This window comes from Sapajus apella, unplaced genomic scaffold (assembly GCF_009761245.1).
Source record: "Sapajus apella isolate SASKATOON/1434 unplaced genomic scaffold, GSC_monkey_1.0 scaffold26, whole genome shotgun sequence".
Taxonomy (NCBI): Eukaryota; Metazoa; Chordata; class Mammalia; order Primates; family Cebidae; genus Sapajus; species Sapajus apella.
This window is the reverse complement of record NW_022436966.1, coordinates 17,819,301-17,838,296: the sequence shown is the minus strand read 5'-3', so window position 1 is coordinate 17,838,296 and position 18,996 is coordinate 17,819,301. Positions and strand designations below refer to the sequence as shown.

Below are 18,996 nucleotides of genomic sequence, written 5' to 3'. Positions count from 1 at the left end.
TCATAATGCCTAAATTGTGGTCTCTAAATAACATTTCCCACTAAAAGGAATAAGAGCTTTTTAGAGAAATGGCTGTCTCTAGGCCTGGGACAGAAAACGTTCAAGTTGAGCCTAAATTATTTTGTCATGACAAAAAGCAAGAAAACTCTCAAGGGAGTGCTAAGGCCATGTCATAAGGATTCAGGACCAAATCAACTTTTACTTGGGAGTGCTGGGATCGAACCCAGGGCCTCACACACACAAAGTACACGCTCTACCACTGAGCTACACTCACTACTGCCAAATCAACTTTTAAAAAGGCTTCCACTAGCCTGGGTTGAGACAGTAGGAAAAGCAAACGCAGTGGTTTGAAACAATACAAATATTTTTAAGTTCATGGGTTCACAATGACACTAAAATAACAAACTCACTTATTTGTTGTCTCAAGAGGATATGAGAGAACCAATTCATTACTTGGAAACTGGTAAATATAACTTCTCAAGCCCTACTTCTTCTTCTTCTTCTTCTTCTTTTTTTTTAACACTGAGTCTCGCTCTATGGCCCAGGCTGGAGTGCACTGGTGCAATCTCAGCTCACTGCAACCTCCAACTCCTGGGTTCAAGCAATTCTCCTGCCTCAGCCTCCCGAGTAGCTGAGATTACAGGCACCCACCACCATGCCCAGCTAATTTTTGTACTTTTAGTGGAGACGGGGTTTCACCATGTTGTCCAGGCTGGTCTGAAACTCCCGGCCTCAGGTAATCCATCCACCTTGGCCTCCCAAAGTACTGGGATTATAGGAGTGAGCCACTGTGCCTGGCCAAGATCAGCTAGTAAGTTCTTAATTGTTGAAGCTGAATAATAAGTATAGAGTTCATTCACACCATGTTTATGTATATTTGAAAATTTCTGTAACAAGGTAAAATAACATTGAGGGTGCATTTGAAAAGTGGAAAATAAATGCGCCATTTATTTACACTTTTACAAGTATTTTTTAACATTACAATAAACATTACATTTTAATTTACCTTTTTATTGAGTCTCTGATTTTCTTTTTCAATTTTTAGGATTTTGGAAGCGTTGCCTTCTACAGAATCCATAGTAGTCCGAAGCTCTTCTACAGTTTTTGTCAAACTTTGGTTTTCCATCTCTAGCTTCAATAATCTACTTGAGGTTAACTCATTCACCTCATGGCCCAGGGATTTCTGTGGTGCTAAAATATTGAAAAATACACCATTGGTAAACCTATGTTTACTCTTTACTTTTTAAAAAGTTGAGCATATATGCATTGCATCATCTGATCCTTAACTTTAATAAAAATTCAACGAGGTTATATAAGATAAACACAATAAGAGAGGTGTTTTTTTTAAGAGATGGGGTCTCTCTCTGTCACCCAGGCTGGGGTGCAGTGGTACGATCCTAGCTCACTGCAGCCTCAAGCTCCTGGTCTGAAGGGATCCTCCCACTTCAGTCTCACAAGTGGCTGGGACTACAGGTGTACACCACCACAGCCAGCTAATTTTTTTACTTTTTAGTAAAGACTGGGTCTCTGTTACTTAGGCTGGTCTTGAACTCCTAAGCTCAAGCAATCCTCCTGTGTTGGCCTCCCAAAGTGCTGGGATTACAGGCATGAGCCTCTGCACCCAGCCAAGAGATAAATCTTTAACTTTTAATGCATCCACAACATTCTATAGAAAAAAAGTACAAAATTTAGATTAAAGAAAGTGGAGCTCCAGTAGACCCATTAAATATTTTGCTAATATAAAAATATTAGGATTTATAAATGAAATATGAGACCTATGATTTCAAGACAGTAAATGAATGAAGGTATTGGAGGGAATTGGCAGGTCTGTCTACTTTTGTGTATGTTTCAAATTCTTCTTCATAAAAACCAAAGAAATACAAGCACTTCCAACATATCCCCCCATCATGAATAAAATCTCTTCAAAATTAGATAAGTAAATAACCTCCATAGTTATGAAAACCTCAATTTTTATTTCCAGCTTTCTAGTCATCATGTTGTTAATCTTTTACTGAAGGTTGGTATACCGAATAGCTACTGACTTTTAAAATTCCATTAGTTGCCCAAGTCTTTTTTTAATTAAAAGATTATTTAAATTTAACTATAAATTTATAGGATACATTATTCTAAGTAGCAGCCAATGAAGTATTAAATGGATTTTGAAAATACAATACTACTTGCTTTATTTTGGCTAAAAGTTCAAAATGTTCTGAGAATGCTAAAATTATTTTAAAATCTTTTTTCCAGTTCCATTCATTATCCCTTTATAAATCTGGTTCTGTCTTATAAAATCTATTAAAACACAGCATAGAAACAGTTTAAATATATATCATTCCCTGATCGTAGCATTATTGTTAATCCAACCTGGATTAGATGTTTTTAAATGGTCACCATTATATATAATAGATCTCTTGAACTCACGCTCATCTAAGTGAACTTTTTTGTCCTTTGACCAACATCTTCCCAATACTCTCACCCCTCAGCCTCTGGTAACAACCTTTTTACTCTGTTTCTATGAGTTTGAATTTTTTGGATACACATATAAATGAGATCATACACTACTGTCTTGCTGTGCTTAGTTTATTTCTCTTAACACAATGCCCTTCAAGTTCATCCATGCTGTTGCAAATGACAGAATTTCATTCACTTTTTTTGGGGGGGGGCGGAGCAGAGTCTCACTATACTGCCTAGGCTGGAGTGCAACAGAGTGTAATAGGGTGATGTCAGTTCATTGCAACCTCCACCTCCCAGGCTCAAGGAATTCTCCTGCCTCAGCCACCCAAGTAGCTGGGATTACAGGCACCCACCACCACACCCAGCTAATTTTTGTATTTTTAGTAGAGAAGAGGTTTCACCATGTTGGCCAGACTGGTCTTGAACTCCTGACCTCGTGAGCCACCCACCTCAGCCTCCCAAAGTCCTGGGATTACAGGCATGAGCCACGACACCTAGCCAGAATTTCATTCTTTTTTATGGTTGGATAATATTCCATTATGTACATAAACCACATTTTCTTTATCCATCATTTCATTGACAGACACAGGTTGATTCCATATGTTGACATTTGTGACTAATGCTGCAACGAGCATGGGAGTGCAGATATTTCTTTCATATACTGATTTCATATCCTTTAGATATATACCCAGGAGCAAAACTGCTGAATGCTATGAGAGTTCTATTTTTAGTTTTTTGAGGACCCACCACACTATTTTTCAGAATGGCTGAACCAATTTACATTTCCACACATTCCATAGAAACTTAAAAGCACAAGTACTGAAAACTTTTACACTAGATGATTATTAAACACCATTGGCAGTTTAAAAACTTCTAAGCTTTCTCTTTAACTTCCCTAAGATACATTCGTTAGAAAATGAGGTAGAAAAGTTCTGAAGCAAATTTTTTGAAATGAAAAGTGGCTTAAGAAATTATTAGTGCCTCTTATTTCTTTTTTTTCCCAAAGTCTGTATATTTTCTAGAAAGAAAGTCCCTTGTATACTTAAAAAAATAAAAACTACACCACAGTAAAGCAAATATTCAGTTCTACCACTCCAGCTAAGATCAATTCCAAAACAACTGCGACATAATAATGATATTTAATACCTGAATGCTTACTATTTAGCAGGCACTACACTTAAGGGCCCTGCAAATATCAACAATTTAATTCTCACAGCTCTAGACGATATTCACTATTTTGTCCCCACTTAACAAGTAAGGAAACTCTTAAGGAACAGAGTAATTCTAACTACCTTCAGTAGAAAACATTTAAGTTTGAATTGCTTTCTTTGTACTCAATTCACAAGGAATATAATTTTTAAAGTTTCACAAACATTTTAAGTAACACAAGTTCAATGACTGAATATCATCACTCACTCTATAGTCAGTACATGGGGCCCTAGAATTTGGATTAGGCTCTCAAATTAAAATAATAAGAGCCTAATTGGTAATCAATATGATGAATCATCTGTAGAAGTAATTATTCTGTAAGCACCAGATTATAAAATCTCAGAGTTTATGTCTACCTCAACATTACATTCTCAAAGTCTGGTATAGTATTTTACACATGGTAGGTGCTCAGTAAATATCTGCTGAAGAAATGCAAGCAGAACAATCTAACACTGGGCAAAACTGAGGAGTTTTGAAACCAGCCTAATTTGAATAAATGTGACCTAACCGGTGAATTTTTTTTTGTAATTTCAGAAATCCATATTAACATATCCAAAGCTATAATGCAAACAATTGTACTGTATATAATTATGCCCAGCTTTAAGAAAGAGGACAAGTCAATGTGAAGCCTGGAAAAAAGAGGCAAAAGTTAAAAATTTACCTGGGGGATCTGCCATTAGGTCCATGGTGATAACCAGGCTGGGAGGGTTGGCAGGTATAATCTTATAATGGAGATTATACATACTACAAGTAGCCACAAAGATCCTTAAATTAACTCATTCCAACTATATTTTCACCTACAAATTTGTCCATTACCCTTTGACTTCCTATTTGGGTTTACCTATAGTCAAAAAACATGCTGACCACTAATATGGCTTTTCTGTTATATTTACTAGATGGCTATATTTCTTAAGATAATTTAATAAACTGGTATTGCAAGTTCTTGGGATATTAACATGAAATAGTGGCTAAGCAACCTATCAAGTCTGTTATTGCATTCATAAAATTCAGTTTTAAGGGATAGGCAAAGCTAGGGACCAGACCCAAGAAAGTGCAAACAATATATTACTGTGTGAAATAATATCTATGCAGACAGGTAGTCTTCTGAGGTATCTCCCCACTGGCGAAAATAAAGAACCGCAAGTAAACATAAACACAATTTTATGATTCAATTATGAATTTAAATAAAACAAAAATGGGAATACCTTCAGAAAGTTCACTAGTTCTGGATATCTGTTCCAGCTCCCAGCCAAGATGTAATGATTCATCCATACTTTGTTTCTGTGCCATTTCCAAAGTCATATTTTCTTCCATTAATTCTTCAATTTTTTTTCTATCCATATCTCGTTCCTTTTTTATTGGCAAGGATTACAGAGAGGAAAAAAAAGCCAAGAAGCAGTACAATTTCAAGCAAACACTTTATTATTCACAACTTTTATTTATCTGAAACTCAGTAATAATAAATTACAAGTTCCTTAAATTTTTCCATTTTGAAGGCAATTATAATTATTACTGGTCATCATACTGATTCAGTGTCTGACAACCTTTTAAGCTGATCTTTGGGGACACAATGAAAATTCTTCTTCCATAGTCAAGATACTGTTTTAGTGATATAACAAAATAATTATGACCCAATGCTAAATTTTAGCAGATTTATTTCTGTATTTTTAAAAACATGTTTACACAATAGCTTATTGTGGTATTGAATGCTGAAGATAAAATTAGTAAGTAACATGCTTCTGTAACAAAAGCAGAAATTTCTACTACTTCTATAGTTATATAAAGTTAGATGCTCTAACTTATTTAGCTATCTCTTCTCTGTTAAAGCCTCAAGGACACTAGCCATCCCTGCCAATATAGGGAAATCAGCAGAATCTTACAAGTTTTCCTTAGAAGCCATGTAATTGATATACCTCTTAAAACTTACCATTTCCATATCATGAAGTTTAGCTTTTAGTTGTAAGTTCTCTTTTTCCAATTCATGTAATTTATCAGAACGAGCACGAGTTCCTTCTAGTTGGTCTTCCAACATGGTTTTTGTTTCTAATAAAACTTGATTGTCTTCTTTTAATTCCTATAAACATTTGATATAGGCCTTATTTATCACAAATATGTTAATATCTGTTAATTTTTTAAAGTTCTGGAACATAAAGATTATCATAAAACATTAAGCCATCTTTATCAACAGTTCTACGCATGAGTAAACCTACTGAGGAAGAGAAATACAATTAATGTTTTCTTGGCTTCCTTTTTACCCCAGAATGCAAACAAAACATTCAGTACTTATATTAAGATATACAATTCTACCATAATTTCACATGAAATTGGCAGGATATATTTAAATTCCTTAGTCACAAGGATAAGGAATTAACTAAGTACAAGTAGTCTTTCAGATATTTAAGATACAAATCTCCATGGAATCAAGGCTTAATGTATTGACTGAAACAGATTTAAAGATTTCTCTATACTTTGAGCTATAACTTGAAAGTGAAGGGCTTGAGGTTTTAGTAGTAAAATACCACAACTTGAACCAGGACTCGAATAAATCATAAACCAAGGCTCTATTTATAAATATTTTACATAAACATACCTTGAGGAAATCCTTAAAAGTCCCTGAATATGTTTTGAAGATAAGTGTTCACAATTCTATCTTGCTTAAATTATATGCCTATGGTTTCTAAACTTAAATCTAGAAAAGTTTCTAAACTTAAATCTAGAAAAGGTATTCATGAGAATCTCTTAACAGTGTCATGCATACACATGTCTTTAAATAAGTGGAAAATAATTAATATGTACTTTACCTCTACAGTCCGATTGGGTCTACATACTGGTAACCTTCAACCTAAAATGTTCTAATTACTTTCTCTTATGTTTTCATTTCTTGATTTTGTATACTCCCTCCTTCTTATCCTGATATTGAAACTGACCAAAATCTTCTGTTTACAGATAATGAGAAAATTTTGAAAGAAAAAAAGACACAAGACCTGTCAAATTCTTTTTTGTGTTTTGTTTGAGGTGAAGTCTTACTCTGTCACCCAGACTGGAGTGCAGTGGCGTGATCTCAGCTCACTGCAACCTCTGCCTCCTGGGTCCAAGCAGTTCTCCTGCCTCAGCTTCCTGAGTAGCTGGGATTACAGGCATGAACCACCATGCGTGGCTAATTTTTGTATTTTTAGTAGAAACAGGGTTTTGCCATGTTGGCTAGGCTGGTCTCAAACCCCTGACTAAAGGTGATCCGCCTGCCTCAGCCTCGCAAAATGCTAGGATTACAGGCGTGAGCCACCATGCCTAGCCTGACCTGTCAAATTCTTAACAAACTCAACTTCACATAATACTGAACTGTAACTATCAAGTTAGAAAAACCGTTTTTTGTTTCCAGTCGTTTGTATCTATACAGGCTTCATTAATCTTAATTTAGTAATCTCAGTTAAGAAGGAATCTGAAATATGTTTTACTTTCACTTTGGGGAACAAGTTTGAAATTAGTAGAAATAAATATTTTTACTATAAGGGAAGGACTTAAAAGGTCTGCTCTACCTATGATGCTAAGAAAAGGAATAAAAGAAGAGCAAAAAGAGTTCAATAAAATCAGTAATATCCACAGATCCCTTTGTAAAAGTCTAACTAAAAACAATATGCTAATCTATCATAAAATAAACATACTCAAATGTATTTACTGTTCGTTCACCATTTCAAGAGTTTCTCATGTTTATTAACTGCATTTTAAATGTGTTAAAATTCTAACACTTTCAAAGAAAAAAAATATTATGAATGGTTAATTATGCAACATACCTCAACTCTTGCCTTATAAAATTCAATATCATGTAGTCTCTCTTTGTATCTGCTGACTTCACTTTCAAGTTTATCAACTCTGATTGCTTTCTCTCGAAGTGCATCCAATTCATCTCGGTACATTCTGGCAGAGCGAGCATCCGAAAGCAAATTCATGTTCTAAATAAAAATTAAAAATTATATTTTAAATACTATTTTAATACTAAAATTTAAGTAGTATTTAATTTTAAATACTACTCCAAGTAGCTAGGATTACAGGCTCCTACCATCACGGCCAGCTAATTTTTGTATTTTTAGTAGAAATTGGGTTTTGTCATGTTGGCCAGGCTGGTCTCAAACTACTGACCTCAGGTGATTCACCTGCCTCAGCCTCTCAAAGTGCTGGGGTTACAGGCATGAACCACCACACCCGGCCCATTTATTTTTATTTTTATTATTTATTTTTTTGAGACAGAGTCTTGCTCTGTCACCCAGGCTTGAACCCACCTCCTGGGTTCAAGTGATTCTTGAGCCTCAGCCTCCCGAGTAGTAGGCATTACAGACATGCGCGACCACGCCCGGCTAATTTTCGTATTTTTGGTAGAGACAGGGTTTCACCATGCTGGGCATGCTGGTTTCAAACTCCTGACCTTGTGATCTGCCTGCCTCAGCCTCCCAAAGTTCTGGGATTAAAGATGTGAGCCAATGCACCCAGCCCTATTTTTTTTTTTTTTTGGAGACAAAGTCTCACTTTGTCACCCAGGCTGGAGTGCAGTGGCACAATCTCAGCTCACTGCAACCTCCACCTCCAAAGTTCAAGAGATTCCTGTGCCTCAGCCTTCCAAGTAGCTGGGCTTACAGGTGTGTGTCACCACATCCAGTTAATTGTTCTATTTTCAGTAGAGACAGGGTTTCATCATGTTGCCCAGGCTGGTCTTAGATTCCTGGCCTCAAGTGATCTGCCTGTCTTGACCTCCCAAAGTGCTGGGATTACAGCCATGAGCCACCACATCCAGCCTATTTATTTATTTTTGAGACAAAGTCTAAGACAGAATTGGTGGTTATTTTTTATGACCTTTTTTTTTTTTTTTTTTTGAGACAGGGTCTCACTCTGTCATGCAGGCTGATCACTGGCACATTCACAGCTCACTGCAGCCTCAACCTCCCAGACTCAAGTGATCTTCCCACCTTGGCCTCTCAAGTAACTGGTACTACAAGCATGTGCAAGTACGCAAAGCTTATTTTTTCATTTTTTGTAGAGAGGTTTTGTCATGTTGCCCAGGCTGGTCTTGAACTCCTGGGCTCAAGCAATCCACCTGCCTTAGCATCTCAAAGTGCTAGGATTACAGATATGAGCCACTGCGCCCAGCCCAAGTGACCTAATTTTTTTTTTTTTTTTTTTTTTTTGAGATGTAGTCTTACATTGCTGCCTGGGCTGGAGTGCAATGGCGTGATCTCGGCTCTCTGCAACCTCCGTTTCCCAGGTTCCAGCAATTCTCCTGCCTCCGCCTCCCGAGTAGCTGGGATTACAAGGGCCCCACTACCATGCCAGGCTAATTTTTTGTATTTTTAGTAGAGACAAGGTTTCATTATATTGACCCCCTAGGCTGGTCTCAAATTCATGACCTCATAATCCGCTCACCTCGGCCTCCCAAAGTATAGGGATTACAGGCGTCAGCCACTGCACCCGGCCAGACTCAATTTTTTAAAAATTCATAGTTTTTGTTCCTAATATGGTAAATACCAACAGATATAATTCACATTAAAACAATTCTCATTAATTTTTAAGACTGCTGAGGAGGCTTGAGACCAAAAAGACTGAAAACTACTACTTTAGAGAGAACAAACACACATTAAAAAAAACTCTAGTGTCAACAAGTAGAAAAGCAGCCATAGCATGTCTAGAAATAGACTATGAAGCCCAGTCTCATTTAGCTACAAAGGTCTCAGTTTATGATCCTGCAATTGTAGTCTTCCCTGCATTAGATGGCAGGTATGGGGAAGTTAAAGGAAGAAACAACTATACAGCCTTATCCCAATCCTTGGCACTTACTATTAAAGAGTGCCACACGCTAACCCCAAATAAAAATGAAACATTAGAGTGATTGTAAAAGTGAACTATTAATTATTCTTGGTTTAAGGTGAAAAAAGAAGCAGCATCTCCAAAATAAAGATACTGCTTAAAAAAGTAAAAAATTTTAATCTTATTTAATAGGAAAAGAGTGAAAAAAGTCAAAAAGCATTTACTTATATATAAGTTAACATAAAGCACTATCGGAGCAGAAATACACAGAGATACACATAAAGAGCATAGTTTACAGTAGAGGTGTTCTAGCTTTCAAGGCCACAGAAGCCAAACACATCAAAAAGAAAAATGTGGAGCTACCCCAGTCCTAAGTAGCTCTTACACTTCTTAGCAGAGTTTGAATAGCACTAATACGGAAGAAAGTTTTGACTCTGGCATTTTTGAAGCGAGAGACTCTGAAAAAGTGATCTAATCTCATGAAGCCTCAGTAACCTCATTTATTTACATAAACCATTGAGGTAAAGGTTATAAATTACAAGGAAGAAAATCAGTCAATTTCCAATTACTCGGTGGTCCTAAATAATAGATATTCTAGGTACCAACCTCTTGTTGCAGCCTTTTGAGTTCTATTTCCATTTGCTCAAGTTCTTGTTTACAATCCAACAACTGTTCAGTCTTTTCCTCCCTTAAATGCAAAAATATATTCAGTAAGTATACTACTTTTGAAAATTGTGATTGTTATCTGTTAATATATTATTATCATTACTAAATAACTAATACTAAATAGTATTAGTCGAACATAGTATTAGCCATAACCCTAATGCAGAAGAGGGAAAAAAAAAAAGACAGATATTAGGAATTTATATAATTAGATGCCATTAATCAAACCTCCTTCCTAATGTTTTCCAAAGGCTAACCTCAATGGCTAATGTTCTCATAGTACTTAATATACGTAATACAGATTTTCTTTTCTTTTTTTTGTTCTTTTTTTGAGACAGTGTCTCCCTCTGTTGCCCAGGCTGGAGTGCAGTGGCACGATCTTAGCTCACTGCAACGTCTGCCTCCCAGGTTCAAGCAATTCTCCTGCCTCAGCCTCTCAAGTAGCTGGGAATACAGGTGCGTGCCACCACACCCAGCTAATTTTTTAAATTTTTTTGTAGAGACGGGGTTTTACTTGATCTCTTGATCTTGTGATCCGCCCACCTCGGCCTCCCAGAGTGCTGGGATTACAGGAATGAGCACTTCGCCTGGCCTCAGTTTTTCTCTTTCTCTTTTTTCATCTTTCTTGCCCTCCACCCCTTCTATTTCACTCTTCTTTCTCTCTCCCTCACTCTCTGTAGTCACAGATAGTTAAGCTAATATATATATATTTTTTTCTGCTGCCCAGGCTGGAGTGCAATGGCACGATCTCAGCTCACTGCAATCTCTGCCTCCCAGGCTCAAGCAATTCTCCTGCCTCAGCCTCCCCAGTAGCTGGTATTACAAGTGCCCGCCACTAGGCCCAGTTAATTTTTGTATTTTTAGTAGAGCTGGGGTTTCACCATGTTACTCAGGCTGGTCTCAAACTCCTGATCTCAGGTGATCCACCTGCCTCGACCTCCCTAAGTGCTGTAATTACAGGTGGGAGCCAGTATGCCTGGCCTAAGCTAAGAATTTTTATCCAAGGCAGTACTACCTGGGTCTGAGACTTATAAGGGTCTTCAACAATTTTCAACATTTACAATGGCTAAAAGGAAATTATACACTTCCGATTACCATAAGATACATAAGATATTTATTTCTCTATTGGTTTCTGCCTCCTAGCCTATAAACATCCTCAAATTTCTTCAATTATTTTTTTCTCTTAGAAATTGTTTTACTTCTAATCCCCATTTTCTCTCTCTCCTTCACGGCCAAGCTCCTTAAAGTAAGCCTGCACTCACTATCTCTACTTTTCCACCTTCTGGTTTTTAATAATAAAAAAAGTAAATGTTTGCTGTATAAAACAACTTATTGTTCTCATCTCTTCGTGCCCTTACATTTTTCAAAACCATTATATATTAATATGTTATAAAATATGTGTATATTATTTTAAAATATGTTATTAAAATATATATGTATATACTTTAAGAGATAGGGTTTCACTCTGTCACAAGTGACAGCTTGCACATGCCACTGTCCAAGATGAAGTGCAGTGGCATGATCAAAGCTCATTCCAACCCTGAACTCCTGCAGTCAAGTGATCTTCCTGCCTCAGCGTCTAGAATAGCTGGGACTATAGGCATGTGCCACCACTTCCAGCTAATTTTTTGTAGAGATGAGGTCTCACTCTGTTGTCCAGGCTGGTCTCGAGCTCCTGGCCTCAAGCAATCCTCCTGCCTCAGCCTCCCAAAGCACTGGGATTACAGCCATGAGCCATGGTGCCTAGCCCAAAACCATAATTTTGAATGGTAGAAAAATATTCCCTTTGCTAAAGAAACCACACTTTATTAAGTGGATTCCATTTTTCATAGTACTATTTAATCTTTTTACTATACATAAAATCCTGTGTATTTCATGACAGTTTTCTTTTTCTTTTCTAAGAGACAGGGTCTCACTACATTGCCCAGCCTTGCTTTGAACTTTTGAGCCCAGAATTCCACCTCAGCCTCCTAAGTAACTGCGACCACAAGCGCACACTGCTGTGCCTGGCTTTTGGGACAGATTTCTAAAAGTGCATTAAAAGTTAAAAGGCAGCCGGGCGCGGTGGCTCACACCTGTAATCCCAGTACTTAGGGAGGCCGAGGCGGGTGGATCACGAGGTCAAGAGATCGAGACCATCCTGGTCAACATGGTGAAACCCCGTCTCTACTAAAAATACAAAAAATCAGCTGGGCATGGTGGCGCGTGCCTGTAATCCCAGCTACTCAGGAGGCTGAGGCAGGAGAATTGCCTGAACCCAGGAGGCGGAGGTTGCGGTGAGCCGAGATTGCGCCATTGCACTCCAGCCTGGGTAACAAGAGTGAAACTCCGTCTCAAAAAAAAAGTTAAAAGGCATTTGAAACAGGTTGAGTATCCCTTATCTGAACTGAACTGCTTGGGACCCAGAAGTATTTAGAATTTTTTCATTTTTTTTTTTGTTCTGTTTTGAGACAGGGTCTCTCTCTGTTACTCAGGCTGGAGTGCAATAGTGCAATCTCAACTCACTGCAGTCTTGACTTCCTGGTTTGGGTGATCCTCCTGCCTCAAGCTCCCATGTAGCTGGGACCACAGTCATGTGCCATCACATTTAAAAAAAATTATTTGTAGAGACAGGGTCTCCCTGTGCCACCCAGGCTGGTCTCAAACTCCTGACCTCCAGCAATCCTCTTACCTTGGCCTCCCAAAGTGCTGAAATTACAGGTGCAAGCCACCATATCCAGCCTCATTTTAACCATTTTTAAGTATATAATTCAGTGGCATTAATTATGTTCACAATGTTGAATGTTGGCCATTCTTCATGTACGTTATTACGCAGAATTCAAAACAGATGTTTACAGAAAAATATGCATCTCAATGTTCATAGCAGCATTATTCATAATACCCAAAAACTGGAAACAATTCAAATACCCATCAACTGAAAAATGGCTAATCAAAATGCGGTATACCTATTCAGTGGAATATTATTTAACTCTAAAAAGAATAAAGTTTTGATACATGCTACAACATGGATGAACCTGGAAAACATTAAGTAAATAAAGCCAGTCACAAAAGGCACATATTATATGATTCCATTTATACAATAAAATGTCCAGAATAGCCAAAATCATGGAAACAGAAAGTAGATTAGTGATTGCCAGGAGCTGAGGGCAAAGGGGGAGAGACGGCGATTGTTAACTGAATATGGGGTTTCTTTTTGCGGTGACGAAAATGTCTTGAAATTGGTGTGACAACTGCACAATTCTATGCATAAACTAAAACCACTGAATTGTATACTATAAAAGGATGAATTTTCTGACATGCAAATTGTATCTCAATAAGGTATTTTTTTGAAAAATAATAAATAGCTTGTATCAGAAAAATTCTTTCAAAACATGGGATTTATGGAGGCAGAGTTAAAGGGGGTCTTTGGTAGTATTAACTACCACATAAAAGTGAAATTACTATTTTAAATTTAAAAAATTACTTCTTTCACCCATATCACAAATTATACTTTTACTCCATATGTTTATAAATCAAAAGCAATTACATCATAATGTACGGCCCCATAAATGAGTATGCTGTTAATTTTGACTTTCTGGTTGCAATTACTTATTGTATAGTTTCCATTCGGTATAAGGCAACCTACTATTTTTGTCCACCACAATTTCTGTACTTCATTCACTTTAGTAGAGATTTCTCCCAATAAAAAGAATAGGAGATACACTTCTTTCTAATAATAGAAGAAATCCATAAAGAAACACATTTTCAAAGAAAAGTGAAGATATTATATGGTATTTGTTGAAAAGCTAGTTACTGGGAATACTGGCACATTTATTTACCCATTAAAAATACCCATGTACGGGACTCCATGTTTGGATCCCCTTCCACGAACACTCTCTTGCTCGTGGAAGCTGTTTTTCTCTATCCTGGATTTTCCCTCTGGAGTCCCCTTCGAACACTCTTGTGGAAGCCTGTCTTCCCCTCTGAACTCCATCTCTCTCTATTCCCTTCCACTCAGCGTGGAAGCTGCTTTCCTCTCCTGGATTCCATCTTTCTGGATTCTCTCACTCAGTGTGAGAGTTAGCTGTTTATTTCTCTCTCCTTCTCTGGTTCCTCTCTCTCTCTCTCTCTAAATAAATCACTTTCTACAAAAAAAAAAAAAAATACACATTTACATTTTCTAATCAGTATTAGAAAATCAAATTTCATCAATCTCCTCAATTTTTTGGAATTTTAATATACTCCATGGCCAAGTAAATTTTATTTAAAAATTAAATTCTAACATAGTGTAAAACCTTAAACGAATTCACAGCCATCATTACAGATATAATTGCATGCTTTATCTAAAGGCTGGAGAAGATTGTGCTAAATTATATGGAACGAACTAGTGTTCACTATTTAGACTATCCATTAACTGCCAGTCAAACTAATAACAGCAATCTCTTCTCTAATCTTCATGGTGCAGCTGTTTACAGAATATCCTGGGTGTGTTCATTTCAATAGATACATAATAATGCAGACATCCACAAATGAAAGCTGTTATTTTTTATTTTCAAATTTTCCTGTGAACTGTAATATTTTTTCTACTTTGCATATTCAATCACTTTAACTGTTTTAAATAATCAGTAAATAAGTTTAGTTGCTAAACTGTGGTTATAAATTTAAAATCTATATTCTGAAGCTCAAATTCCAAGAAACCAAAAAAAAAAAAAAAAGCCCTCACAACAAAAATCCTTTGTTCTTTTAAAAGTACAAAATAAAAACAAATCTCCAGCAGAGATTGATCACATCTTTACTTGGGGTTCACCAAGGAATGCCTACGTGACATTTATACTTGCTTTTCTGTAATGGTCTTTTAAGAAAATATAATTTCATCGGCACTAACCAAATCTGAACACAGTCATGCATCGTTTAACTATGGGAATATACTTTAATAAGTTAGGTGATTTCATCACTGTGCAAACATCACAGAGCATATAGTACTTACACAAATCTAGATGGTATAGCCTAATATATACCTAGGCTATATGGTATAGCCTATTGCTTCTAGACTACAAACTTATACAGCATGTAATGGTACTGAATACTGTAGGCAACTATAACACAATGGTAAGTAATTGTGTATCTAAACATAGAAAAGGTACAGTAAAAATTGGGTATAAAAGATAAAAAATAGTACACTTGTACAGGGCATTTACCATGAATAGAATTTGCAGGACTGAAAGTTGCTCTGGATGAGTCACTGAGTAAATGTGAAGGCCTAGAACATTACTGTACACTACTGTAGGCTTTATCAACACTATACTTAGGATACACTAAGTTTATTTATTTATTTATTACATTGTATTGTATTTTTTTCTTTTGAGACGGAATCTCTCTGTCACCCAGGCTGGAGTGCAGTGGCACAATCTCAGCTCATTGTAACCTCTGCCCCCGGGGTTCAAGCGATTCTCGTGTCTCAGCCTCCCGAATAGCTGGGATTACAGGCATGTGCCACCATGTCCAGCTAAATTTTTGTATTCTTAATAGATACAGGGTTTTGACATGTTGACTAGACTGGGTCTTCAACTCCTGACCTCAGGTGATCTGCCTAGCACCTTGGCCTCCCAAAGTGCTAGGCTTAGAGGTGTGAGCCACTGTGCCTGGCTAAATTTATTTATTTATTTATTTGAGATAGAGTCTTATTCTGTCACTCAGGCTGGAGTGTACTGGTGCAATCTTGGCTCAAAGCAAACTCTGCCTCCCAGGTTCAAGCGATTCTCCTGCCTTAGCCTCCCGAGTAGCTAGGACTACAGGTGTGTACCACCACACCTGGCTAATTTTTGCATTTTTAGTAGAGATAGGGTTTCGCCATGTTGGCCAGGCTCATCTCAAACACCTGACCTCAGGTGATCCGCCCACTTCAGCCTCCCAAAGTGCTAGGACTACAGGCATGAGCCACTTTGCCTGGCCCTAAACTTAGTTTTAAAATTTTTGTCTCTTCAATAATAAATTAACCTTAACTCATTGTAACTTTTCACTTTATAAACTTTCAAATTTTTAAACTTAACTCTTTTATAATGTTTAGTTTAAAACATAAACACATTATACAACTGTAGAAAAACATTTTCTTTCTTTATACCCTTATTATTTATTTATTTATTTATTTTTTTGAGAGGGAGTCTCGCTGTCACCCAGGCAGTGTTGTGATTTCAGCTCACTGCAACCTCCACCTCCCTGGTTCAAGTGATTCCCCTTACCTCAGCCTCCCTAGTAGCTGGGATTACAGGCGCACGCCACCACACCCAGCTAATTTTTTTATATTTTGGGTAGAGATGGGGTTTCACCATGTTAGCCAGACTGGTCTTCAACTCCTGACCTCAGGCAATCTGCCCCCCTCGGCCTCCCAAGGTGCTGGGACTACAGGCATGAGCCACTGCACTCAGCCTATGTATTTACTCTATAACCATTTTTCTTTTCTTTTCTTTTGGGCTTTTAAATTTTTTTTGTTAAAAACTACGACACACATTAGCCTAGGCTACATAGGGTCGGTCAGGAACATCAAGGCTTCACTAGATGAAGATCCATTAGAATCTTATAGGACCACCATCATATATGTGCTCCATTGTTTACTGAAATGTCGTTACGTGGCACGACTGTATTTACCTTTACTAAGTACATGGCTCAGGCATCTCAATCCAAGATACACAAAAAACTATTTTTTGGTAATACTATAATTCCAACAACTCAGTTTTTTAGGTGCAAAACAATAATTTTAAAAGAGTTAAGCTTATTGACCTACATCAGTAGTTCCTAATAATTTGGATTTCAAAGAATGTAAAGACAAAAGATTGACAGCCCCAATCTGCCAAATGAGGAGTTATCCTACTTAAAAAAAAAAAAAAAAAAAAAAGACATTACCATTAGAAAGCTAGAAAGGCCGTAACGCTAAAATAAAAGGCGTCCTTTAAATTGGTAAGATTTAGCAATAGGAAAACCTCATGTCAGCTTCCTTATTTTTCTCATTTTGACACATACTTGTGAGAACACTGACACAAGCTGGCAATATTTCCATAATTTAAAAATATTGTTTGGGTCACCTTTGGCACCATAAAAATTCAATGAACCTTAAAAATCAGCAACTTACAATTCCTGCCTAAGCCTTCTTATCTTGGCTTTAGCATCTGCCAGTTCCACTGACAGATGTTGTCGACTTTCTGTTCGCTTCATGCCTGGAGAACCACAAGGTGATTGTGCAGATGAAGAGGCATGGGGTAGAAAATGAAGACCATCCCGCTCTTCAGAGAGTTCTATGATAGTCTAGAAATACACACAGAATCACTTTCAGTATTCTACATATTAGCAAAAAAGACACATCAACACTATCCACTAAGTCTAAGAATTGTACTACAATATTAAAAATAATTCATTGGTCAAAACAACTATCATATTTAGTTGTCATTCTTTATAAGTTTCATTCAACAGCTCATGCATGTGCTACTTAGTAAATAACACTAAACAAGGTAATAATTTTTTCCTTTCCTAGTTTTTTAATTTTATTGTTGTTATTGTTGTTTTAAGTTCCAGAGTACAAGTGCAGGATATACATGTTTGTTACATAGGTAAATGTGTGCCATGGTAGTTTCCTGCACCTAACAACCCATCACCTAGGTATTAAGCCCAGCATGCATTAGCTCTTTTCCTGGCCTCCCTTGACGAGCCCTGTGAGTGTTGTTTCCCTCCATGTGTCCATGTGTTCTTATTGTTCAGCTCCCACTTTTAAGAGAGAACATGCGGTGTTTGGTTTTCTGTTCCTGCATTAGTTTGCTGAGGATAATGGCTTCCAGCTTCATCCATGTCCCTGCAAAGGACATGATCTCATTCTTTTTTATGGCTGCATAGCACCCATGGTTTGTAAGTACAACACTTTCTTTATCCAGTCCATCACTGAGGGACATCTGGGTTTATTCCATGTCTTTGCTATTTTTGCTTTCCTAGTTTTTTAACAAAATAAATCAATTATGATCAGATAGCCAATGTTGGAAAGGCATAAAAGACCCGTTGACATAGAAAAGAAAGAAACTTAAGAGTGATGTGTCTGGAACTATGTTGTCCAATATAATAGCCAGTAGCGTAGGTGGCCATTTAATTAAAATTTTTTTAAGTTAAAAATTCAGTTCCAGTCCGGGTGCAGTGGCTCATGCCTATAGTCCCAGCACTTTGGGAGGCAGAGGCGGGCGGATCATTTGAGGTCAGGAGTTCAAGACAAGCCTGACCAACATCGTGAAATCCCATATCTACTAAAAATACAAAAAAATTAGCTGGGCATGGTGGCACACATCTGTAAGCTCAGCTACCTGGGAGGCTGAGGCAGGGGAATCACTTGAACCCAGAAGGTAAAGGTTACCATAAGTCAAGATTGCTCCACTGCACTCCAGCCTGGGTGACAGAGTGAGACTTCGTCTCAAAAAAAAAAAATAAATAAAATTCAGTTCCTTAGTTGTACTTGCCATATTTCAAGTGCACACAGCCATTACTGTATTACACAGCTCAGTAATACAATCTTGGACAGCCGAGAAATACAATCTTGCCATCACTGCAGAACTGGACAGCACTACTCTTGAATTATGAACAGGGGTCTTGGAGGGTCCTAACAACACCTCAAAAATTTAGCTCAATCTCTTTACTCTGCAGTAAGTAATTGAGGCACAGTGACTGATTTGTCCATAATCACACAACTAGCTAATAGCTCATGACTCCATGCTAGTCTGACTTCACATCTTATGCTCTCTCTCATACTAATTCCAGTCTGGTTCCCCTCTCAAAGGCCCTCCCCTCTCCTTTCTTTCTATTTTCTCCTTCCCTTTTCTCCCTTCCTTCCTTCTCTTTTTCTCTCTCGCTCTCTCTTCCAAGACTCTC

At 37.3% G+C, this 18,996-nt stretch overlaps 1 protein-coding gene across 8 annotated transcripts in view; it reads right to left on the bottom strand.

The window, feature by feature from the left end:
- CCDC88A (coiled-coil domain containing 88A) overlaps positions 1–18,996 on the bottom strand; it is a 124,624-nt gene that overhangs the window by 48,809 nt on the left and 56,819 nt on the right. For all 8 annotated transcript variants that reach the window (XM_032292094.1, XM_032292095.1, XM_032292099.1 and 5 more), the window contains exons 8-13: positions 17,225–17,397; positions 10,063–10,144; positions 7,455–7,613; positions 5,591–5,737; positions 4,869–5,013; positions 1,007–1,191 (exon numbers count right to left, since the gene is read on the bottom strand). In XM_032292094.1, the coding sequence (XP_032147985.1) occupies positions 1,007–1,191; positions 4,869–5,013; positions 5,591–5,737; positions 7,455–7,613; positions 10,063–10,144; positions 17,225–17,397 (891 nt within the window). The remainder of the gene's footprint in view (positions 1–1,006; positions 1,192–4,868; positions 5,014–5,590; positions 5,738–7,454; positions 7,614–10,062; positions 10,145–17,224; positions 17,398–18,996) is intronic.